This window comes from Hermetia illucens, chromosome 4 (genome assembly GCF_905115235.1).
Source record: "Hermetia illucens chromosome 4, iHerIll2.2.curated.20191125, whole genome shotgun sequence".
Taxonomy (NCBI): Eukaryota; Metazoa; Arthropoda; class Insecta; order Diptera; family Stratiomyidae; genus Hermetia; species Hermetia illucens.
The window spans coordinates 120,122,818-120,150,278 of NC_051852.1; the positions used below are offsets into that span (position 1 = coordinate 120,122,818).

Consider the following 27,461-nt stretch of genomic DNA (forward strand, 5'->3'; position numbering starts at 1 on the left):
TTTCTTTTGCCCCAACCGAATATTATATGAGAGTATCGACTTTCGGGTGATATTAACATTCATATTCTTAAATTCAGAAAGAAACGACAAGTTGCATCTGTTATAACTTTGTTGGTAATAGTGCAATTTCCATAAAATCTGGTGGGATAATGTTCTATGTTATAGCCTATTAGGATAAACTTAAGGGGGGTTGTGCAGCCAATTACTAAAAATTATAATAATATACTATTACGAACTTTATTTGAAAGGATATCGGTATGGAAGGTATTTCAGAGCCTAGGCAATATACAGTGGCAGCCTCCGGATTTTTTGCAGATTTTTGGGTTTGGCAGTTTCTGAGAATGGGCCCGGTAAAGAAATAATCACTTTCGGCCCCCAGCACTCCCCACCTTTCCAACAAACGTCAAAATTAAAATCAAATGTCAATTAAATTACTTACCGCAATTCCACTTGGCCGTCTCATTTGAAATATATTTCAGATTAAATTTTCCTAGAAATTACTTGCCTTATGATTTGAGTTACAAATATCGAAATCTTTATTCGATCCTTCGAGTATAATGAATCATGGTGAGTAAAACAAACAAATCAATCAATAAAACTAGATTTTATTCTTTCCATCTTTTCAATACTATTCTTTCTTAAATTACTACAAAATACGCAATTATATAACTGTAAGCAAAATACAACTAACAAGTTAGATATTAACTTTCATACATCTTTAGATTCATCCTATCATTACTATCACATAATACAAAATGAAATCGAAATGAAAGCAAAACTTATTAGTCATTACAACATTTATATAGTCCACAGTGCATGCTCTTCTTACTGACTCTAAATACATAGTCCTTTTAGCCTATTTAGATCGTACTTAAATGAGTAGATAAAAATTCACTATATTCCAGAGTTTAGTTTAGTTCTAGGCCAGAAAGCCTTTGCGATTTATATTTCCAAAACAACTGTCCAAATCTATTAGTCCTATGTTAGTCAAATTTGTATCTTAAAACAGAATTTTCTTAGTCACCGACGCTAATTATCTTCCCCACCAACAGCCTAGTTTCTTGGATATTTGGGATGTCTAGTGTCATCAATTACTCTACGCTTTTATGCTAGGAAAGTCGCCTTTATAGATCTCTTTCAAAATCGGGAACAGGACTTTGAGTGGTGGAAGGAGAGGCTCTTTGGAACTGAATTATAAGCAAGAGGTCGCTCAATGTACTTTCAGTCTGAAACGACACAGAATTTTTCCACTTTCAATTAATGACAACTAATTTAAGTGATATGAATTAATTCTAAAAATAGGGATGATGATATGAATGATTTGAATGGGAGTTTTTGATGAAAGCCTCTCAGGCGTTAATACTGAAGGACAGTACAAATCTCACAAATACTGAATAAGATGCGTATGTTTGAAAGAAAATAGATACCAATCGTTCGTCAATAAATGCGATATAAAACTATAAACAGATATAGAGAGAAATATACCACACTTAAAAAGATGATAGCAGAAATGAAATAAATAACCTCACATTCACAGAAATTGACCCGCCCAAAAACCCAATACCCTAAAACTATCGAATAACGAAAATGTCAAACAATATTTTAAATGAATTTAGTTAGTTGCATCACTTATAATGTATTTTGGGGTCTCTATTCATTTGACAGATGCTATACATTTTTAAATAACAATTTTTATAGTATCACTTTAGGGGCTGATTTTTTAATGAACACAAACACTCAACTTAAAATATTAAGGGATAACCCCTTACCTTTTCTTCAAAAATCGGAAATTATTTTATTACTTTATCTTAAAGTACAACTATTTGAGGACATGTTCCGAATTTTTCATAGAAATCTGAGCAACAGGTTTCTCCCTGTTACAGTGGTTGGAAGAGAGAAATACATGAAAGGTGGTGTTCCCTAGAACCTCTCCTTCCTTCTCGACTTTATAAATCACTTGAAGTCAGTTGTATACGAGCTTAAAGTCATAAACCAGACCATTCCAGATAAGAAAAATGAAACGACAACGACAAATAGAGATAAATTTGAGACGCGAGAATCAATTTTCTGATTAGGATTAAAATGCGTATGAGCGGAAAGATGCATTTTAATGATTCGATAGGATAATGCATTTCAGATAATTCTAATGAGCGTTTCATTTTTCTTATCTAGTCAATAGTTCAAAGGTTGATTTTAAGATAATGTTGTCCACATATAAGGACACGAAAAAGACATGTAAGCAGCAGTTGAATTGTTAGAGTTGAGTTGTTAGAGTTGAGTTTGTCGAAACAAACAAAATCATATTAATAAGTAAAGCGTGCGTTTTCACTTTCAAGGAAACATATCTTTAAGAACCATTAGCTTCGAAGAAAAGTAACCTATTCCTCGTTTTACCATGGTTTTTCATAAATTAGGCAAGACTCCAAGAAATAAACTTACACGCAACACTCGCGCAAAATAAATATTTTCAAAGCGAAGCCAAAAAAAGAAGAGAAGTGTGACCACTTCTGTTACATGTGCATAACATAATATATTATACAATATTCATCCATTTTCTTACATTTTAATACCCCTTTACATTTACCAGAATATTTTTCAAAATTTCCTTTTTCACATTCTGGACATTCTTTCATATTAATCATTTATCATTTTTAAAAAAAATTTGTTTCATCCTAATTTAAAAAAACCTACCACCAGTTACCTTTTCCTAAAAAAATTCCTTTATGAATCAATATAAAAACCGGTAATTTTCTACCTAAATACAATGTTTGAATATTCCATAACCGATAAAAAGAAAATGCATGTAAGCATGACCGAATTCGTGAAATGCTCTGAGGGAGTCGACAGAAAATGCATTGGGCACAAAATAAGCGGACCGAGACCGGAGGCATGAACCTAGGCACCAACACGAATTCGTCTCCACCGCTGCATTCAATGGCCGCAGAAACAGCTGACCGTCTGACGTAAGACTGGGGCGAATAAAATGACAGTTTTTGAGTCAGCAAAGAAAAAATGGAATCACATCCGCCGACCCGGGTAAAAAACGAAAAAGAAAAATTGTAATGCTAACATAAGTAACATAAGAATGTGGGGAGTAAGTTGCTCCAACTGGCAACTGTTCTTCCAGCTCATTCCAGGTAATTAAGGTAAGTAATTAAGGGGGTATTACAATTTCAGAAACACGTTATCACATTAATTAGTTTAATAGGTTAGGATATATAAGGCTATAGAGTTAAATGAAATCAATTATTACAAAACTAGCACTGAAGAAGGACACATGTTGTGTCCGAAACACGTGTCTGCAATTCTTAGAAAAAAGCAATAAAACTATAGTTAAACTGGAAACTTTTCCTTCTACTAGTTTCATTTAGCAAAAGGATCTTTCCAAGTAGCCGGAGGTTCCCGAGAGGAATTACAGAAAGAATGGAGCCGCTCGAAAAACGGCGGAATACCTACAAAAGAAACGAGAGACATTGGTGGCACTAATGTACCAGAGCTTCTTGAAGCAGACGATCCATACCTTGGACTGCAGGAGGAATAATTATGAATCTCGCGATACCAATTTCGAAGGAACGATTTTTGGACAACCGCCACGCTGCCTGCGAAGAGATAGACGCCATTCTAAACATAAGAAAGCTCCTATACAAATCTGCGAACAACATAATTACGATGTACAACACCATATGGAACTGCTTGGCGGAATTGAGCAATCTAGGATACACCGCTCCCCAGAGGGATCCAATAGTGATCCGAATTATCATGCGGATATTCTTCGCTGTTTCCGATAGATCATCGAGTAAAGTATGCGATTCCTTCTGAAAAGGTATAAGCTACTTCAATCGACTCAGTCACGAACTGCGACAGTTCAGCCACGAAGAAAAACGGGTTTGCAGTACAAGCAAAGGAAAACATGCGATGTTGACCTGTGACGAATTCGGGAAGCTCTCGGTCGAGGAAAGGTATAAATTCGAAAAGCAGTCCAGGGTTTGTCAAAACTGTGTTTCACATGTCTAAGCTTGAACGGAATTAGAGTACGTACGAGCTCCTCGCGTTAATCTTCGCGTTAGCCCAGAATTCGAGCAAGTCAACTGCTCGCCAGATTCGCCACCTCAGTTACATCTCGCAGTTTTCGAAGCGGATTTAATATATAGCGGGACATAGAAACACTGTTGCAGACGCTTTGTCTCGCGTTCCACGGATTTCGCCCTTAAAAACTGACCGACGAACAATCTCACGATCCGGAGTTGGAGCTAACAACTTTGTGCGGAGGGGTATACAGAGTCGAGTTTTCGACCCTCTTCATTGTAATTCACACCCTGGAGTTCGTTCCACCGCGAACAATATCGAAGAAATTCATTTGGCCTGGGATGGTAGCGACACTCGGCAGTGCCCACGTTGTTGTATGCAGTGCCAGTGCCGAAGTGGGAAAACACAAATAACGTCATCCAACCGTTCCCGATGCCCGACCAGCGGTTACAGCAGGTTCACTTTGACATCGTCTGGCCAGTCACGCGGTCAGGTGAGTTCCGATACTGCCGCACTATGTTTGACAGGTTTTCGCGTTAGCCCGAGGTCTGCCCCTTGAAGGACCAATCGACGAAGTAGTTTCGGAAGCATTCTACTCAACTTGGATATCACGCTATAGTGCACCGAGCATCGGGGCGGATCAGGGCGCACAGTTTGAATCCGCCTTGTTGACGTCGTTGGCGAATCTAACCGGCTGTAAACAAACCCGCATCACCCCGTACCATCTGGCGATCAACGGAGCGATCAAACAATGGCACCAGTTGCTGAAAGCATCGCTAATGTGCCATGAAGAGAAAGCGAATTAGGTTCAACTGCTGCCTACGGTGTTAATTGGCCATCAAAACAGTATCTGTATTCGGTATTTGGAACCACCCTCCGGTTGCCCGGCGAATGGTTCGTCGATGGCGCTTATCCGCTAGAGGCACTCAAGGCGAGAGGAGGAAAGGTGCGACGAGTCGCAACCTAACCTTCGGATGACACGGACGCTCGGTCTATTCGTAACGTAAATATTCGCTGTTACAATTAGGAAAGAAACCTATAAAGCCTTGTTTAAATACTCAAGTTGTAATCATTTTCGTAAGGATAAGATCACTTGTACGCGGTAGGTTTGATATCAAAGTGCCTCTATAGGATAACTTTTATGTCGGTATAAAAATATCGAATAACTTTGACATTTACCAATCAATTGATTTGGTTACACGTGGTTTTGAAACGTCATTTCAGTACAATTTTAACCATAAAGCGCTTTACGTCGATACAACGGCCCTAAATAGTGAGAATGTAATGTGCAGTAAAATATTCATATTTATATTCTGCATACATTAACTTAGATACAATATCCGTAATCCATACAATCCAGAAAATCCAATGTAAACAGATATCCATTTCCAATAAACGTAAATATTCTCAGTTATAGTAAACAATACAAAGTGAAGGCAATCCTCACATAGCATGGAAATATGATATGTCTGGGATGACACTACTAACGTTTATCTCTGCAAGTGCAATGGACGAAATCTGAAACATCTTAAGGTGAGTGAAAGTTGGAAATGAATAGACCATATGAATTTAGAATTACGTGAGAAAATTATAATTATAGCTAGTGTTGGATAAGCGAATTTTAATGTATAAATTCAAGAAACAAACTTGTAATCAACGCAGGCTTTCACCAGACCGTGTCGAGTTATTATAGTGGAGTTTCGCCAAACTGCTTAATATTTTGTGTATAGTCTGAAGTTGTGCCTATAGCTACTCCGACTACCTCAAAGGATTAAAAAGCGAGTTAAGCTTTGAGCTGTCCGCTACTAGGACGACTGAAGTTAAGCTACTAAGCTGCTTGTAGTGACCGCAGTTTCACGACGGGAGTGGAATCGCATCCGCCTTTTTCTGAATTAATTTACTCAAATAATACATTATGCGCAATTACCCTAATGTTCGCCGCGGATTGCATATTATTGAATGCATTCGGGCGAATTGAGCTTGACAGAGGGGAATGATTTGCCGCATCCGTGGGCGCACGGGCATGTTGCTGCAACATGAACTCTCGGAGTTCAAGGCGAGCACGTGGACCGGTTCGTGGGTGGACAGCCGGATCCGGACCGAGGAATTGCTCAGCTGGATTCGGGGAAGAGTTGATTTATATCTTCAAGAGAGAAGAGGAGTCGAATTTTTCCGGTGAAACATTGCTGCGTGAGGAGGAGTGGATTGATGGCTTGCAGCGAGGTTGAGCAATCGAGGCAAAGTCGTCTTTTCTTTTTGTGGTTAAAAGAAGATTTCGTTCTCGTCTCTGAAAGAGACCAAGCGTTCAAATCGCAGACATTTTGAATTAATAGAGAATCAAATATATACAATTAGTACTTTAGTGTTCTAACTATTTTATCAACAGACAGAAACAAAGCAACAACAAATTCACGCCACGCCGAGCTCGGATTGTAACCTACATGTAATTTTTATTTTGCTTTAATCTCATTTTTTTCTTTTTTTATATTTCGATAAAGGCGAAAACGCAAACCAGATGATTGAAAATGTGAACAGTATTTAGATGCTGATTCTATAACAGCCAATTACACACATTTTAGTTTCATCGATTAAGGTTCGGTAATTTCGATATGAAATATAAACCACGCTCTGGAAGGTTAATTTCCGATAATATCGAAAAAATCATGAAAATCGTCATGGAAGCACTACTTTGATTGCTCAGGAGCTAAACATTACGCAAAAAAAAAACCGTTTGGAATCATTCAAACGAAGCTGGCTTCAGGAAGAAATTCGACCCGTGAGTGCCACATGTCACTATATTTAAGGGAATTCGCTCTATATCAAGACCGAAACTTGATCCCATTTGATGCGTAATGTTTGTAAATTGCCCATCATTAAGCCCATCATTTTTACATATCATTTGAAAGCTAACATAATGAGGTCAACTTGCAGGTTTGTAAGTTTGAAATGCCTCTACAGTAATCCGTATTGAAACTTAGATGAAAAATATTCGTTTTTAAGAAATTTTATGTAGTTTCCGAAAATTACAGGGATTAATATCATCACTTTTGAAATAATTAAGACTTTCGTTTGTGATATTTATTAAGCTTACAAATACCGATATTTCGGGAACCACTTGTTCCCTTCATCAGTGCTAACAAGTCCAACGGAGGGAGAGGAGAGAACAAGTGATTCCCGAAATATCGGTATTTGCAACCTTAATAAATATCACTAGCGAAAGGAATAAGCAAGTTTTAGTCATTTCAAATCATTTAATCGCTGGAAACCTCGCGAGATTAAACTTCATCACTTCACTCCTCGGTAACGAACCATGACGTTAGGACAGCACTCGGTGATGGTAATGTGATATTACACTTTAAGGTGATATCACTTTTGTGATATTACATGCATCATTTCCCCATCCCTAGCGCATATATGTCTGTTCGTCCTTATTGACAGCGATTTCAAGTAGAGACGTTTAATAAGTATTCAATTGTGAAAGAGCTTTGAACGCAAATCACTAGATGCGATCGTTAAACGATATATTGTGCTTCGTGCAATCGTTTTATGTTTTATAAAGACATAGTTGTATTTTAAAAACAGTGAACTTTTGAAGACTTTATTGCGGAAAATTACCTGGTGGTAATAAATCCATTATGTGGTGTCTGGTTGTGATTCGAGTAATCAGAAAAATACCCATCCGACGAGAACAAATTAATTATTATAGATTTTATACTTTTCCAAAATATGGAAAATATCAAGAATTATTACACTAGGAAATTGTCTCCACAATCTAGCAATTGGGTAAATTAGATATTGTTTATTGACTTATTGTTGCTAGTACCCTTAATAATATTGTTTTATCTAGGTATCAAAAACAGAAATACATTTAAAGGAAAATTTAGAGTCGACATTAGATCTTCCAAAAGATGGTGACAGTAACAACTCTTTAGAAGAAGTAGTTGCCGCGAAAATTAAACACACGGAAATACTAAAAGCAATGTGGTCACTGCTCATATAGAATATATGTCACTGTTTGTGCACTTCAAAGTGTGTCACTGTGTCTGGAACATGAGCTGGCTAGTCAGTTTATTGAAATCCGTGGAAACATCGATTATCAGCAAATTGATTCTTAAGTATGTATATATAGAGTCAATTACTACAGTCGAATAAAACATAAAGTAATAACTCCTCTTCTATTATTCTCCTGGGCTCATCTTAAGGGCAGTCGTCCTCTACTAACATTGAAGACATCCTCTACTTAACTAGTGCAGAGTGGTCGCCTTGTTAAGTATGAACAGTGTGAACAAAGAAATGAATTTTAACCGAATCTGGTCATACTGGGTGAATTTCTCCCAAACGTATGTTTACACATGTGACAAGTCATAAACAGCTGTGCAATTTGTCAAAGTGATGTGATATTGTTATAATGAATTAAAAATTACTGACTGTAACAAATAGGTATTCCTCTATTTAATGTAATTGAATGTAATTCAAGAAACATCTTAAGATGTTAATTATAAGTGAGTGTTTGACTTGAGAGTTGGTTCGTTATTACACATAAATAACACGATACACCGAGTTGTTAATATTAATTATGATGTGGAGGTTGGAATGATAGCCATCATTACACAACCATGTGATGACGTTAGGATACCACTCGGTGATGGTAATGTGATATTACACTTTAAGGTGATATCACTTTTGTAATATTACATACATCATTTTCCCATCGCTAACGCATATATTTCTGTTTTGTTCGCATTAACAGCGACTTCAAGCAGATACTTTTAATAGGTATCTGGTAGCAAACCGGCGGCAAGAACGGAACGAAATAGCAGCAAAATGTAATGCGTTGGGAAGCAAGTGCCATATGGACCAGTGAATTTGTAACTGGCTCTTTCATGACTTACTTCCTGCGTAATTTATAAGTAGAGTAATGGTGTTTGGATTGATGACAAATTTGGTCCATTTTCAACTGTGAATTTATCATCAGCTTGGATGAATGAATGAATGAATGATTGCAATGTCATGCAGAAGATGCGGTAGTTATTTCTTCAAGATTTTTTCTACATAGCGCTTTTATGTATTTTATGCTGATATACCTAAATACTAAATTGAACACACCTATTCCAATAGAAGAATTGAACCCCATTATTACCACATGGCTTATGAAATATAACCTATCAAGCGTAAGAAATTCTTTCAACTTTTAATGGTCAGATAACGAAGACCGTATCGCTCTTACAGCACTATTTAAGTGTCAAATTAAAAAAGTGATATTTTCAAAGCACTCCACACCCTCGTGATTAGTCACATAAAAAAATGGTACTTCATGAGGATTCTCATTACTTACATTATATAGGGGAAGTTCAGGTTGGTTGCATATGCGCCATTTATTTATATTTCGAATATCACTGGGTTCACATTCACGTCTAGTTCGTATCTGCTGTTTGATCGGTTCAACAATCTCTTCAACACCGCAACAGGTAACCTAATCGTTTACAGAATATTTGGCATTTTTGGAGAGTCGTTTTCAGTCGTTGGAAGCTCTTGGTACCAAGATAAAAGGCAATGAAAAGAAGCGTAACATCTCTAACATCAAGAGATACTGAGAGATGCAAGTGCATAATCTGCGATGCCACGCATCCAATATGTTTTACGATTGCAAGTCATTTCTGAAACTTATACCTAGAGATTGACTGAACCTCATTCGAAAACATTCCAGATTCTCAATTGTCTTCAATATGTTGTCGTCATTGTTGCATTTAACGAAAATAGCAGGCATTGAATCAAATACCAGCTTAAGAAAACAATGAACGGCAGGAACGGCGGCGTTAGCAACTAGAACATTGTAGAGCAATCCTGGACCGAATCAACATCCTGTTGGAGCGAATTTGATAGAAATTGTAACTAAGCCAGCAGTTGAATGACATCAAAATTCAAGGCATAGAATATAGACGTCAGCAAACCACAGCACGAGTGAATTTCTTGTTAAAATCACAGCAGACCGCATTCTTAACAGAAATATGATAGAAGCATTCGTACTACCTTACATAATTTCTGCACAACCTTCAAGAGAAATTGATGTTAGCAACTGGCAGATTCCACACAAAATACACTTCTATCGACCTGATCGAGTAGAGCTACTTCTTGCTATAGAATTTTATTACCAACTATTATCGATAGACCAAATAGGGATAGGCAACAACCTTCCAATCCTTCAAAACATTTCATTAGGATTGCTGCAGAAGGAATTAGTGGAACCACTAGCAGCGACGAAATCACGTGCGAAATCGAAGTTAAAGAGGATATTCTACTGAAACGCTTCTAGACTTTAGATAATATTTCTCAAATTAAACAACACCTTTCTGCCAGTGAGAAACCGTGTGAAGCACATTACGCTCGGTGGGCAAAGCGAACTGCAGAAGGTAGATATGGAATTTCCTTGCCTTTCACCACCGATCAGCAGCTCTAGGTAATTCCCAGGCTGTGCGCAAATTTCACACTTTAGAGCGCAACCTAGTACGTGAGCCGGATTTACAACAGGAATATATTAAATTTATGAAGGAGTATCCGGCTTTAAGTCACATGCAGGAAATTACAAAGATTCCTAACATGCACTACTATTCACCTCTTCACAGCGTCGTCAAGCCAGATAGTACCACGACGAAGATTAGAGTCGTATTTGATGCATCAGCCAAAACTAGCTCCAACCTCGCACTCAACGACATCCTACTGAAGGGTTCACCCATCCAAGATGAACTATTGTCTATTCTTCTCCGCTTTAGGCAACCGAAATATGTCATGACGGCAGACATTGAGAAGATGTATCGTCAGATTGAACTCTGCCCAAAGGACAGGAACTTTCAACTAATTTTCTGCAGGCGTAGCGCTGAAAAACCGATACGACAATATCAGTTGAATACAGTTACATATGGGACAAAATCAGCACAATACCTTGCTTTGACCAGTCCAAATATTCTTACGTATCAAAAGCAATACTCAAAAATTTTTATATTACTGACATAATGATCGGATACAACAGTATTCAGGGTATTATTGAAGACTCAGTCGGAGCTCAGCATGCTGCTCGCGCAAGCCAGATTTAGGCTGACAAAATGGTGTACAAACGGCAAACAGTTGTTAAAATAAATACAACCACAAGATCCAGCCATCAATAGACCTTAACGAAGAAGGAGATATCAAGATCGGATGATTTCAATGTTACAATTGTATCAAGATATGCAAAGACAATCACAAAACACACCATCAGTTCTGACATTTTCCGCATCTTTGATCCACTGGGACTCGTTGCTCCTGTCGTCACAACAACGAAAATATTCCCTCAGAAGATATGGGAATTAAAACTAGTTAGAAATGTGGCTTTACCTGTGCAACTGCACATTAGGTGGCTAAAGTTTCGAGAAGAATTGAGGGCTATAAGAGACATAATAATACCAAAACGTGAGATGGTCACAATATTCCGAAAACGACTTAACTATATGTATTGGCCGACGCATCCACAGGAGCTTACGATGCAGTTACATACATACGTTCGATCCAGCAGGACAACACAGTCATTGTTCGCAAAATCACATGTAGCATCAATTGAAAGGATCACCTTGCCTCGATTTGGTCTAGTGACGTTTATCTAAGTGTAATGCCGCCGTGTTTCTACCGATTAAATTATTTGAAATAACTAAGACCTGCTTTTTTCTATTCACTAGTGATATTTGTTGGTCTTGCAAATACCGATATATCGGAAACCACTTATTCCCTTCATCAATGCTAACAAGTCTGCCTGCAGGCCAATGAATATCACTAGCGAATAGAAAAAAGCAGGTCCTAATTATTTAAAAAAAAAAACTAGTGACATTGTCAGAAGTGACAACTGACAGCATCCAGACACTTAGCCGTCTTTACGGCCGGGATAAGTCGACAAATATTCTTTTCCTCTTTGAAACTGGCGCCGATATCTCGTTAATTCCACGTAAGCGCAGTACTGCGCGTCACATTCCGTTGACGTACCAATTCTATGCGACAAATAAATCCGAGATCAATATCTTCGGGCAGCAGTTTTTGACAGTGGACTTGGGTCTACGGTAAAAGCTGCTCTGTGTTCAAGCATAATTAACTTGAACAACTTGGAAAGACCCGCTTGAATTATCATCTAACAAATTGGTTCAAGAATTATGCGAGGATTGGGAAAAAAAGCTGTTACACTAGAGCAATGCAGCAGTAATGGCCCCAAAATCACTCATCGACATGATTGCCAAGTTGTTTCCGTAAACAATGTGAGCGTTCTGCCGCACATGCAAAATGCGACATACGCAATTGTGGGCATAATAACACGCTCAATCTAGGGCATAAGAATTAGCACAAATCCAACATAAAAAGGTTTGGAGCACGTTAGCTGCGGTTGGCCTGAAAGTTGAAGGCAGTATGGGAGGGCACGACGTCGTGCAAGAAGTTAAGCAGTACCAGGTGGTACCGTCCAGTGTAAAAGGTTAAGCTGGTAGCAGTACAGCAGCAGCTCGAGCGCCGAGTACGTTCCTGGTGAGCCTTTAGGAATCTTTCAGCCGCCCTTTAAAAGAAATTCCGCCGGAACATCACAAGTGACCTGGAAAAACCGAGCCGAGATAATATTTCGGTGGGAGTATCTGGGAATCGCCCCGTCGGTGACGAATTTTTTAAACAAGTGATCCGTCGAGTAAAATATTTAGAAATACAGTTTGGTGGTGAGTATAACACAGAGTTGAGAGATCGAGCGTCACCAACGAAAAATCTAATTTTGAGTCTTTGAAATATAAAAGTGTGCAGTTATCTATAGCAAGTGCCAAAAAACAAGTGTTTTTCGTGTTGTGCACTTTACGGGCCTCATATAATTCAAGGGCCAAATAATTATTTTCGGGCCTCACATTCTACATTTATTTTTGGGTCTCCCACGTTTTCTCGCAAACACCAATGGACATCCAAGGAATCATTGATGCCCACCAGGCGGAAAACCCAGGAGCAAAACCCATCGGAAGACCTGGTATACTTCCGGGATAACAAGCTAGAACTGATGCAAGGCGTCTATGCCAGGGCTAAAGAATTCATCGGTAAAGTTCATAAAACGCTTATCCCCGCTTCGTGCATTTTAATCGCGGTTGTAGTTTTCCTTTGGTTTCTACTTATTTGTAGTTCTCTTTCGTTTTGGTTATTATTGGTGCGATATTTGTATGAGTTTGACATCTAGCGGCCAACCTATATGCTAGTCTTCTGTGTTTAACTTCTGCCTTGTTTTCCTAAGGATTTTCCCCATCTCTGTCTGTGATTGTTCCTAAATCTCGAGTTTGTGTGTATTTTATTTTTGCGAATAATTATTTTCTCCGGTTTGTGTGCACCCCGTTTCTATCATCTGGTGTTTACATTAGCGTGGTGCACATAAGCACATAACCTCAATTGGTTAGATGTTCCTTGGGGCCCTTGCAACTATTGGTGGTGGTGATGGCGCCGTATTTTGTGATCAGTTCACTTCCACGTAGGTGTTCAGTGGTTTTGTGTATGTGTGTTACAGTTGTCAGTAGTCCTTATCTCCGTGGGCAAAAAGCCTATAAGGAAGCCCGCAAAACCCTCAAGCTCGCCATCCAACGGAGCAAGAGGGAATGCTTTTAGGAGCTCTGTTTAGAAGCAGACGTAAGCCCGTGGGGGAGCGCCTATAGAATCGTGATGGGGCGATTCAGAGGCCGATCATCTCCGCAGATCACGTGTCCTACACTCTTGTTAAAAATTATCCAGGGGTTATTCCCTCAGCAAGAGGAGGGCATAGACAGCTTCCAGCGACCTCTGAACGACACGGCAATACCGCCAGTCACCAGTGACGAGCTGCTGGAGATCTGCACTAGGATAGGAGATAATAAAGCCCCGGGTCTGGATGGCGTGCCGAATAAGGCCCTTAAGCTTGCCGTGAAATCCAGACCGGACATGTTCGCTGAGTTGTTCAAAGCGTGCATGTCCGAGGGGATATTTCCTGCATCATGGAAACGACATAAGTTGGTGCTACTGCCTAAGGCTGGCAAACCACCAGGTGAGCCAACCTCTTACATACCTTTTGGACACTGTGGACAAAATGCTAGTGCGAATAATCTATAATAGATTACTCCCGGCTGTTGAGAGTCAGGAAGATCTATCAGATCGGCAGTATGGGTTCCGTAAAGCCAGATCAACCATTGATGCCATCAAAATAGTTACTGGCTTGGCCAAAGATGCAATCCACGGAAGGGGCAGTACTAGCAAATATTGCATAGTGGTGACCCTGGATGTGAGAAATGCATTCAATTCGGCCAATTGGAACCTAATACGGGAATCTCTGGCGAAGATTGGTGTTCCCGCTTATCTTGCAGCTATTATCAACAGCTATTTACAAGAACGGAGGCTTTGGTATGACACCGATGACGGACCCCTAGAGTACGTTGTCTCCGCGGGTGTCCCACAGGGCTCCGTACTGAGCCCACTACTGTGGAACATCATGTACAACGATGTTCTTAATCTTCCCCTTCCGGAGGAAGCCACGGTGGTGGGCTACGCCGATGATATAGCGCTGGTTGTTGTCGCAAAGCATCTCGAAGATGCTGAGTTATACTCATGCGAAGCGATCAGTGCTGTTAAGGGTTAGCTTGAGAGTTCTGGTCTGACACTTGCGGGGGAAAAAACGGAAGCGGACCTTATCACCAAGCGCCGTAAAAGAAATTTTGCCCGTATTCAAATTGGGAATCATATCATCACTTCTAAGCCTGCGATCAAATACTTGGGAGTGATGATAGATGGGAAGCTTAGCTATAAGGAACACGTGCAGTATGTCTATGACAAAGCATCCACCGCGAGTGTGACCCTGGCAAGAATGATACCGAACGTGAGAGGGCCACGGCATGCTTCCAGGTTGCTTATAGCTAGGGTAGTGAATTCGATCCTGCTCTATGCAGCTCCAGTTTGGGGAAAGGCATTGCAGGTTACATTTAACGCTAACAAACTGAGTTCAGTCTACAGAAGAACAGCCCTAAGAGTGTGCTCGGCATTCAGGACTGTCTTAGATGATGCAGCATTCGTCATTTCTGGAATGATGCCCATTGACATCTTGGCACATGAGATGACGAATATATATAATGCGAAGTCTATCTCTCCTTTATCGCAGACGAAGAACACCGAAAGGGAGAGATCGCTAAATAGATGGCAAGAGCGTTTGGAACGCTCGGGAAAGGGTCGGTGGACACACAGGCTCATCCCTGCCATCAAGGAGTGGTTGGAGAGACGGCACGGTGAGATTAATTATAATCTTACTCAGTTTCTTACGGGGCATGGAGGATATCGCCAGTACCTGTGCAGGTTTAAACTAGATATCTCACCCGACTGTCCAAACTGCGATGGAGTCCCAGAGGACCCAGAGCATGTATTCTTCCACTGTCCAAGGTTTGTGGAGGAAAGGAAGAACCTAGAGGAGACTCTAGGAGAGGTGTTTGTACCAAAGAATCTGGTGCGAAGAATGCTAACATGACAGGAAGACTGGGATGCGATCAACTCCATGGTCGTATCTATCCAGAGCAAACTGCGCCGCGTAGAGACGAAAGGGGACGAAGCTAAAATGAGCTGACTCCGCCCTATGATGTAATACCGTACGGTGGTTCCACGGGGCTTGGAGGGAGTCGGGGGTGGTTTTGGTGGGTAAGAATCCCACACGCTGGCGTGTCCAGGCCAGTGTCTTTTGAAGATTTCTACCTCCTCAAAAAAATAAATCTATATGTCTATATTTATGGTCAAATAGTCTAATTGTGTCTGTCAGGATGTCGGTCCGTCACTTTCGTGTTCCACCATACTTTGTTATGACTTTGGTCTTATGATGGTTTTCCCATCCCGTGTTTATTTCTACGTTCTTCCAGTTCCCTCCGTCCCCTCCTCATTGTTGGGTATGCGTTTTTGGCCATGTCCCGGCCCATGATCGTTATCCCATGTCCCCGGATGTTAGTTGGTCTCTGCTTGTTATCCATTCATGGTAGTTGCTTCAGTTAATTTGTTCTGTGAAGTTATCATACTAACGTATGCCATGGCTATTGTCCTTATAGTGTAATTAGACAGAGAGACTTAAGATGTGATTGTAGTGCGGATTTTTGGTTGCTAAGAACGTTTAGCATCCTCTATCCGGATTTACTATGACTTGTGTTAAGTATGCTACCTGTGACTTGTTTGCATCGTGAAGGTACTGGTCACTTAAATGTTTAGCTATTTTATTTACATGGTAGTCTACCTTTTATTCTATAACCTCATTATGTCTATCTTGTTTGGGGATGTCTGCTGGCCATGGTGCGGTTAATTTGCACTAAGTGGGCCCTAGAAAGGTATTTTCTAAGAAGTTGTGCTTGTTAGGATTTAGTTGGACGCCTAGATCTAGATTTCGACCCGATCCACTGGGTCAATTCGGTAGGCTTTGAAGTGGCACTATGTTGTGCTTATCATTTAATTTTCTTTGATTTCAACCTAGAGTTATATTTATATATTTGCAATTGAGTTCTGTTCCTATGGCCTCTGTTTTACCTACCTTTATGACCCCACTTTAATTGGTACCTGAAAATTGTCTCTCTAATTGTGAGACTCCTGCTCTCATAAATTATTGATTTATTAAGTGTTTGGATTGGAGTGTGGATTTCTAATATGTTTGTTTATTTTTATTTTTAGGTTGGGCATGTATCGCATCTAGTGAGGACTCTCTTTCCCCATCTGAGCTTACGACACTATCACCGTAATGAGACCCAATTGGTCATCTGCTATTTGTATATCCATTGCGCTATTTGATGACAATCCGAGTTTGTTTGGGTGGTCAGTGTAAATTTGCTATAGTTTCTTAATGTATCAAGATAAATATTTTTTATTGTTTTTTAGGTTGACCTTTTACGGAAATATTCGTCGCCAACTGATGGAATATCCCGAATATATTTTCAAGGAATTTTGTTTGGTCCGTATGTTTGCCTACATTCACGTTGTGGTGCCATTTTTCAACATTTTTGCAGCAATGGCGGACTTAGCGCAGTGTTATCCGTAAGTAAATTGAGTTCATTTTCATTCAACAAACACTTTCTTTAATGGCGCCTCAATTGGAGGCTACTCATAGCAATATGTAATTTATTCATTTTGTCTTGTAAAGTGACTGGGAAGTTTTCCCTACCTTTATTTCAACTGCCTGCTTTGTGGGGAGTCCTGTGTTGTAGTGCTGGGCTGTTCCAATTTTTCGTTCCTGCGAGAGCGCTTGTAGTTTTTGGGATTCGTGTTCTGGGTTTTTTGGTTGACTTAGATTAGTCGGCCATTTGTGAATTTCTTATCGATTAATCGATCGATTAATCACGTTATCGGTCGAGTCGAGACCAACCTTCATGGAATAACGAGCCCAATCCTTCCAATCGTGAATTCATTTCCGAACTGAACCGCCCAGGATGTCTTCCATCATGGAGTCGAAGCTATCGGGCTCGACTCAGCCCGCCCATACTAGCTATCCCTACGTTCAGTGGCAACATTAGTCAATATGTGTATGATGGTTCTGACGTCAGCCTTGCGGCGATGAGAAACGGGTAACTGATCATCTGGGAGTGTACGGGGAAAATTATCTTCAAGCATGGAACCTTCTGGATCGGAGGTATAGTAATCGCCGGGTTATAATAGAGAAGGAGATCCATGCATTAATGGAACTTCCGCAAATATCTCAAAGGGAGGCCGGAACTTTAGGGAAAATCTTGGATACTATGCGATCCGTAATACAAAATCTGCGTAAATCCGGGTTCAACACAGATACAGGTATTCCATTCATTCCGTTTATCTTAACAAGGAAAATGGCCCACGCGCAGGGATTTCGACTTATCTTTACAGCAACCAGTTATGGTCAAAGATATTGATCAATTCCTGAAAAACCAAAATGTAATTATGCCTCCTGGCTAGGATGGTGTGAATGGGGGATCCATAGAAGATTCTACCAGCAGGAAGAAAGTTCAGAAGGAGGTAACACTGTTAACACTGGTGGAAAGGGAAAGAAATGGACGAAACGTTTCCTGTGCATGGGAAATCATAGCGCTGTCCAATGTCCCAAATTTATTGAGAGCGACGAAAAGGAAAGGTTGCTTCGGCAGCACTATCTATGTATTCATTGTGCGTCTCATAAATACAAAAGGGGGAAAACTTGTAATAAGCGCAAGAATCTCAAGTGGGAAATATATAAAGAGCAGCATTAACAGTCCTGCATCCATGCAAGATTGACGGAGGGAATAGTAGCACCGCCCTTCATATCGAAAACTCTACGACTCACTCGTACTCAAGTACCGCCCTTCCCACGGCGGTGATCAAAATAGGAAAGAAGGACGAACCGACCTTTCAGGTACGAACCTGGACCTGGTGCAAAGACTTCGATTAAGAAAGAAAAAACTAATGTCGAGGTCGCCGGGGTCAGAGGCAGCTCAGTGGTGTAGGTGTCATCGGTGGACAGCATCACTCTTCACTTGGATGACGGTTCCGAGATTAGTACGACGGCCTTGGTGGTAAAAAGGGTGACTAAGGGAGGCCTCCCTCAAATACCACATCGATTGAAATCCTTGCTGCAGGGAAAAACTTGGCGGACACTGTAACTGAGTATGCCTCGCATGTTTCGGTGCTACTGGTACCTCGTCAGATAATCGGCGCGGATTTTATCCATCATTTTGGCCTCATTATTCAAAATCAACGGATTATCGACGCGGTAACAGGTGAATCGTTCCAAAGATGCCGAATACCTAAGAAGGTTTCGTTGATCGCCTCCGCATCGTACAATCGTCCGAAAATGAAACATTCAAATAATTTAAAAGCGGGAACTTCGCTAATATTTTTTAGTATTCCAAAAGTAGTAAATGGTAATTTTATTAAAACTTCAATATGTCGCAATTTCTCCGGAATCAACAAATCCACAAAAATATTACCGTCGTAAGCAGACCTTGTTCTGTGTACAAGAGGATACTACATTGGCTACACCAATTGATATTCCACATAAGCCTAAACTCTCCAAATTATTGAGTTATCCAAAGTAATGTGGTCGGTGAACGATTTTATTGGGTGCAATTAAAAAATTCTAGATTTGGACAGTAGCAGGCGATAGTAACTAGATTTTCAAATAGGGTCGTTTGGTAATTGCTGAAAATCGATAGAAAACAATATTTTATTGAACGACTGGAGGATTTCTGCAAAGTATGTGCAGTAAATCAAATTTATCACTTTCAAAGCGCGAAGGTTTGGGCTGGCGTTTATAATTTCCCTCCAAATTATGTACTGCTCCCCAGAGTTGAAAAATGTTACATGAATCTCTGATCAGATGATCATCACAACTTAAAGCTAAATTGAGCCTAATTAAATTGCTGAACACGGTTTTAAAAGGTACCCGCCAGTTGAAAACCTCTAGTTTATAGTTACGCGTCTTGAATGCGAGTTATGTATCAGGTAGCGTCTGCAACACAAGAGTGCAACTTCGGCGACGTGAAGCACTAAACCCTTGTAAGGACAGGTATTTTGCTTGAGTGGTTGCGGAAGGAAGCTTCTTCAGCAGTGCACTTGTGGCGGCACAACGGAGACAAGAACCACCGACTGCATTGCCGGCAGCGAGAACACTCCGACGACACATCTGACGGCCTGGCACGAGGCCGGCGGGTTACAGTTATAGTTCTCCGCTGTGGCGCCCCACATTCTCGGCAACTAACACAAAACTTCGTTAATTTCATCAGCGGCCTATGACTTAGGTACCGCTTAAACTCCAACTTTCCAGGAGAAAAAGAGTTTCAACTGTTAGACAATTCTAGTCAAATCTCGCGCATTCACTACAAACCCCAATAGAGATACAAAAGATTTTGGAGACCGCCGCTGTATAAAATCTGCCGCTGCGAAAATTTGCCTGCAGCGGAGTGCTAGAACGGCGTGCTCTCAAACCACCCAGTCCGGCGAAGAAACTTCGTTGGATCTAACGGTGAGGCTGCACCGCTAGATATAACACGAGGCTGTCTTCTTCTTCGAGTTGCAATCAACGAGTGTGGACGGGTTTTGGTTGTGCTTTATTAATAAGACGAAGTTCTCTAACACACTTCAAGGCCCTGATCCAATTGGATTATCACGCCAACGATTATTATTATTATTTATTAACAAGATAAATTTCATTGTCACTATATTTGATGACATTATTAATTATTCGTTTCTGTTCCAGAAACAGATCATCGAACAGTTTTCGCTGTATAAATCAAAAGAATTGATCAACATCAAGAGATAACCTAAATTTATCTTTCACAATAATCAAAATATATTGCAATGATTCCTGCCGGGCAAAAAGGACTAGCAAAATCCAACAACAATTGTTCGAGAAAGAGATCATCAAGCATTTGTCGCTCCACGGCAAAATGTTAATGATAGATGCACGACACAAATCAGCGACCTTCACCTTGCACCACAAAACGTGCTAACCAGGTACAAACAGGTGATCGACCCATATCAACTGTGCCTGCAAATAATATAGGGAACAAAACGCTGACGGAAGTTCATGACGGCCAAGATCGAGGCGACCGAATTACAATCAAGAATTTTTTGTTGAGTATGTAATTAAGTTTTTTGCAAAGAATTGTAATTTGTTGATTAAGCATTTAAAGTAAGAAATAATTTTGTATATAAATCAGAACAAAATGAATAAAGTAGGCTAGTCATAATCAATCCGTGGTGTTTTCCATTACTGGTTTTTACTAGCCCCATTACCCGTCCCAAGGATCGGTAATCTTTGTTGTGGCCTAAGAGCCTTAAGCAAATATCGCAAGGATTTTTGCTATACTCCGATACCCAACATATTTTTTGATCCGTCGAGGCGAATCTGGCATCTGGAGACACAGAATTTTTACGCTACGTTGCGAACATCTGTATTAGAGTCGACGCAGTTAAGTGGATCATCGCAACTGTGAAGGAAGTTCTAAAACCGACTTAGGATTTTCAACATACTACTTCGTTGACAATTGACAATCTCAACTGCGTGCGCATCGAGTGTACGAATGCACATCAAAAGCAGCGTGTAAAACTTGCGGAAAGAAACACCATTCTATGCATTCTGCATCGTACGACTACGCACAAGTCTGAAGCTCCGAAAAAGTCAAACCCGAACCATTCTGACCAGTCTAAGAGCAACCTGGCGAATCGGGTAAACATGTGGGCGGTGCTATTGGTAACTGCAATAATTGAGCAGCGCAATGTCAACGGCGACTTCATCAAACTGCGTGCGCTAATAGATCAAGGCTCCCAGAATTCCTTCATTACGGAATACGCTGTAAATTTATTGCGCGTGCCTCAGTGATCATATCCGGAATTGGAAGTGCAACCAGGAAATGTAGAGGACAAGTACCAACAACCATGAAGGAAAAATGGTCAAATGGTGAAATAAGTACCATCGCATTAATCATTGATACAATCACGAAGCCTCTTCCTTCTGCGACGATACGCAATGATGGTGACATTGGGCTGACCTTCGCAGACCTAGCTGATCCAGATTACAGAGCTAAGGGAAACCCAAAATTGCTTCGAGAGTACAACGAATGCTTGCAAGATTACCTAGATTGCGGACACATGGAGGAAATGCCAAAGGATGGAATGGGTTTACCGTCATATGATCTACCACATCATGCAGTCATCAAGGAATCCAGCACAACAACTAAGGTGCGAATGGTATTCAATGCATCAGCAAAAACTGCATCTGGGAAATCCTTGAATGACTTGATTATGACAGGACCAGCCATACAAGATTCGATCATCGCACTTCTTTTGCAAAGGCGTTTGTATTCTGTCGTGCTAACAGCAGATGTGGCAAAAATGTACCGACAAATACGAGTACGAAGCAAGGATGCAGATCTCCAACGGATCGTGTGGCGCCGAAACCAAGCAGATGTAATTCGTCATTACCGGTTAAAGACAATTACATTCGGAACCGCAAGCGCCCCGTTCAAGGCCACCAGAACACTGCACCACTTGGCCACGAACGAGCAAGATCGATTTCCGAATGCAGCAACATATCTGCAAAGGGATTTTTATGTTGGCGACCTAATGACCGGAACAGACACTGTTGTGGAGGCAGTAGGCCTCTACACGAAATTAACCATCTGCTTAGAATGGGTGGGTTTGATCTGCGCAAGTGGAACGCGAACCTAGACGAAGTGTTGGAAGCCATACCAGTGCATCACCGGGGATCAGCACCCCCACTTAGTTTCAACAAGGAAGACCGAGTAAAGGCATTGGGATTGCAATGGCATCGTCAACGAGACATGTTTGTGTTCAACATTCATGCAAAGACCCTATCCACAGGCGGGCCAACTAAAAGGACAGTGGCGTCAACGATCGCATCTTTATTTGATCCCCTCGGATGGTTGCAGCCCATTATGATCAAAGGAAAGGTCTGCAAAAATTATGGCTTCAGAAACTGGAATGGGATGACGAGCTACCGCCATAATTAGCACAAGAATGGCAGACATATCTAGCGGAAATTACAAATCTCCGAGTTATTGAGATGCCAAGATGGTTTGAGACTACCTCCAAGGATCGAATCGAATTACATGGATTTTGTGACGCATCGATAACGGCTATCGCTGCTGTGATCTACATTCCTACATCCTTAAATACTCGGAGGAGCCCAAGGCTAGATTACTAACGGCTAAAACGAAGGTAACACCGCTTACTGTACAAACCATACAAATGGTAAAACGATGCATCCATAAATGCATCACCTATTACAAAAGTAACGCACAACCACAAGCTCAATTGATGGGAAGCTTACCATCCTCCAGAGTGGTACTAAATCGACCATTTTGGGAAACCAGGTTGGATTTTGCAGAGCCATTAAGGATTAAATGGTCAAACGGTCGGGGAGCAAAGACTGCCAAGTTGTACATTGCGGTATTCATCTGTCTTGCGACGAAAGCTATGCATCTGAAGTTAGTCAGCGATCTCACGTCAGCAGCATGCATAGCAGCGGTAAAACGATTCGTATCCAGAAGAGGAAAATGTAAAGCCATCTACAGCGATTGTGGAACAAATTTCATAGCAGCTGGAAAGGAAATAAGGACCATGTTTCAAACTATGACGCAAGAAACGCCAGCGTGGATGGCGAATGACCACATCGAGTAGCATCACATTCCACCAAGTAGTCCCCATTTCGGTGGATTATGGGAGGCCGGAGTCAAATCGGTGAAACGGCATCTCTTGAAAACCTTCAGAGAATCCCTTCTAAACATCGAAGAGATGTACACCGCCCTCGCTCAAGTCGAAGCATGCTTAAACAGCAGGCCTTTACCACCATTAAGTAGTGATGCGAGCGACGAAGATGCGCTCACTCCTGCACACTTCCTAATCGGAAGTTCTATGTTTGCACTACCAGATAAAACACCAGACAACGTCAAAGAACTACGAAGGTAGCAGCTAACACAAAAATTGTCAACCGAATCCTGAAACCGATGGCATCAAGAGTACCTGTCCAGATTACAGGAACGTCCAAAATGGTTAAAACCAATCGCCAATTTACAACCGGGCATGCTGGTATTGGTAAAAAGTGACAAAACTCCTCCCACAAAGTTGCCGTTGGCACGAATAATCGACGTACAGCCAGGACAAGATGGATTGGTCCGGGTAGCAACGTTTAAAATGAATGGACATATCACAAAGCCACCAGTAGTGAAACTGTGCAGAAGACTCTCATACAGTGATCGGATTTTGTCATGAGAGATATTGCCCAGGCCACTCTGATAACTTCTTTGAGTTTATCTTTATTGCTGTATTGCCGGCTATTTGTCAATACGCCCTATGCCACGTTGCTCAAAATAAGCGAAAGTTGATCTGGCCAAATGTATTGGTGCATTATCTTGCTTAAATTGCCAGTTCAGACCAACACATTCGAAGCCATACGCTGGGAAATGAGGGCCAATTATATGCTGATAATGCACAGTGTTTATTCTGGTCGAAATGAATGACAGAGGCATGTTTTTTTTAAACAGCCAATAGCACCCCATACCAAATACTGAGCCACTGCCGGACTGACGCTTACTGAAAATTTTTTCTTCAGTAAGTAAATCGTGCCAATAATAAGCAAAACCAACTGGGCCATCCAAATTGAACTTTTTTCGTCCGAAAAAATAATATTCTGCCATTCTTTTGTCCAATGAATGTAATCCAGGGTGAACTCCTTACGGCCTTCAATATTGTTTGAAGTTAACAAAAGCTTGCGCCTCATTTTTTTGTATTTCAAGTAGCCGCAACCACTTAAAACCTTTTGTGTACGTCGAACACCAATGAGTAAATTATTTTGCAACTTGATATCACGAACAGACTTGTTGCTGTTGGCTGCCGTAATTTTAACGTTTTTTGTTTTTTTTTCCAAATCTTGGAAAATGTAAGTGCGGCTAACATTAGTTCGTGCACTGTAAGTGGTAGAATTAAGCTTAACAACTTAACCTTTCAGGAGTAGGACACCCAGTCGTTCCCGAGCTAAATTTCGGCAGCCCGGAACGAGTGTAACCACGGCCATCAAAGCAAAATCGCGAACTTGGCCAGTGCCCAAGTAGAGTAGCCCCTGGACGAAGCCGTCTAGGATATCTCTGAAACACATTCATTTGCCGAGGAAGGTGGGGCCTAAGTCGTCCTGGAAACGTTGGAACAACGGGGGCGGTCTCCAGGACTCCGCCGATTGAAGAAGTCCGAGCAATAAAACAATTATGCACCCACACGAGAGTGAGGAGCTGAGAATAGAAGTAGGTTTGGAAGAAAGTCCGAACAGAGGAGCCATACCGCACCTCTGTGAAGGCAGGCAACTGTGTTCAGGATTATGCTCAGGCTTCTTCAGGAACGACCGATTCCCGGACAAATCGATTGACGGGAACCTTCCAAAGGCGACAAGCGAATAACTGCGGCAAGATTATTTCCGCAAACTGTGCAAACGTTCTTCTGCACATGAAGTCAAAGCATAATTGTGTACGAATTTTGAACATCAAGCGAGTATAAAGCTTTCGCCGTGGATCTCAATCGCTGCTGTTTACCTGAAGGCGGGACATCGAAGTGTAAAATTTATGTAGTTGTAAGGAAATAGATGTTAATTCTTAATCACTTTATAATAAAAGAGACTTTTGGAAACAGAATTAAAGACCTTGTGGGAGTTTTATCGTCCTCTTTTTTTCAGCATTTTCAGGATGCAGCCGTTGAAAGCACGCATCTCGACCCCCCAAAAAGCGAACTGGATAACCAAACGGTGGGAGGATCAAAGTACGACCTAAGGCATAGAGATTCCTTGGAATAGAAGTATTTTGGTAACGAAATGACCACCGTGACGTTGTTCAAACGTACATTAAATTATTTGTTGTAAAATTAATTTGGTATTATTTTTTATTCTTGATGTAAAAAAAAGAATATATTATGCGTTGTCCGAAGAAGCTAGCCATCCAAGTACTGTTGAACAGCAAGCTTATCAGTAACCACACTTTGTCGCCACCGAAATATCGTCGCAGACCAACCCATTGACAAAATACGACTCCGTATCAACCTCTATATCGGTCTCAACAGCACGCTAAGCAACAAGCAAAGAATATAACACAGTCGTTCATCAAATTCAAAAGATAAAGTGTGACTACTGCTAAGTAGGCCAGAAATCAATAGTTCGGCGATAGAAAGTATCGAAGGGACGAAAAGGCGTCTCTAGAATTACCGTGTGGCGCGACAGCCTGAATTTTAATTTCCTGTGCGGAAGTGCACCTACCGCACGACAGATGCCACCACTAGAGCTCTCCACAGCGGATGGCCACTGAACTCGCTAGACCGCGACGCCGTGCCCGGAAACCGAGTCGATTGGAGAAGAAGCGGGACTCGCCATGTCTTTCGATAGTCACGAGCGAGCACGGAGCTCCCACATCATAAAAAGTTAAGATACGAAACCGTAGCCGCCTTCGTCCCCCTTTTCAATTTTGAACTTTAGGTGTTAACTCAAAAAGAGGAGTCCGTGGACCATAAAGTGTGGGAACAATTTGCTCTCTATTTGGTCCGGTCCGACATTAAATGGATGCGGACTTAGGACTCCTCAATCCCCGGAAAAAAAAGTTAATTGTGTTGCACTAATTTTAAATAGAAATTGAACTGATTTTAAAGAGAAAGATTTTGGAGATTGAATTGATTTTTAGAAAGCAAACTTAACGAAGTTGGCTAAATGTAAACAATCAAAATAAATTATAAAAGAAAAATATAATAATTAGAATAAAAAAAGAGGATAAAATCACTCCAGCCGAGCAGAGTTTTGACATCCATGAGGCCGACAAACTAACCGAAGGCGTAGACGATGTCAACATACAAAACGCAGCTTTAAGTCAGGGTAAATGGACATAAAAACTCTACATTCGATTAATGCACCTGCAAATCAGAGAATAATTTTGAAACTACCATGGGTTGATATATCTAGCTTTGATGGCGTTTACCATAAAAGGCTATCATTGTTATAAATCAGTATACTAATTCTTCTCAAGATAGACATCCTAAATTCCTCTTTTCATCCTAAATGTCCGATACTTAAAAGTTGAGGAATGCGTGCTTAAATGCATGCAACAAAAAATATCTTTTGTCGTCTTGTTTATACTAAACACGTCAGTCCATCAGTTTCCACTAAGCGGAACTATTGGCGGAGCGAGACTTGATACCCGCTTCATCCGTAAACACATCACTAATCTTCAAAATAAAGAACCTGCCATCCATAAGCCGAAGCCTAGAATTGGCGGATTCGATTTCTTTTCGCTCTTCGAAGGGATGATGTAATGAGATATGAGGAAGGACAGACCGTTGTTAGCTCAGGAAACGGGACTAGGCTGAAACCTGTCTGTGGTAAAACGAGAGTCAATAGATTCGTGCCCAAACCTTCCGCTGTAGATTCCCAAAAGTCACTCCAACGTTTCCTCAGCTCTAACGATACGATCGAGGAGAAGCTGTTAAGAGCGTACATAGGCCACGTGACGTCTGCGAAAATGTTAGGAGCGTGCATAGGCCAGGTGACCTTCAATCGTTGCTCTTCTCTGCACTGTAATGTAATGTAAATTTTCTCATAGATAAGTAAACAGCAGTCTAGAGGAGAGGAGAGAATTGGAAGTGTTGCGCGATAACCCATGTTTTGGATTGAGCGGTTATCGCACAGAGACAAATATTATTAGATGTGAGCAAGTATGGAAGAGTTTTAAGATTATCAACGTGAGGATTGATAAGGGTTATCTGGAGGTTTATATGACACCTGAGGATTCAAGGGCGCTTGTACTAAGCTTAAGGAATGGAGAGGATTCCAAACTTGGAAATTTCGATACGAAATTTGCATTTCAAATGTGGCAACATGTTAAGATTGAAGCGCTTAGTAAGTGAGATGATGATGAAGGGAATAGTGTATT

The 27,461-nt window shown here is 40.9% G+C and overlaps 1 protein-coding gene across 4 annotated transcripts in view; it reads right to left on the minus strand.

Moving 5' to 3' along the window:
* Window positions 1-585: 585 nt before the first annotated feature.
* The window catches only part of LOC119654883 (protein Aster-B-like), a 128,150-nt gene continuing 101,274 nt past the window's right edge, over window positions 586-27,461 (minus strand). For all 4 annotated transcript variants that reach the window (XM_038060493.1, XM_038060494.1, XM_038060492.1 and 1 more), the window contains one exon: window positions 586-1,226. In XM_038060493.1, the coding sequence (XP_037916421.1) occupies window positions 1,125-1,226 (102 nt within the window). In that variant the 3' untranslated portion in view covers window positions 586-1,124. The remainder of the gene's footprint in view (window positions 1,227-27,461) is intronic.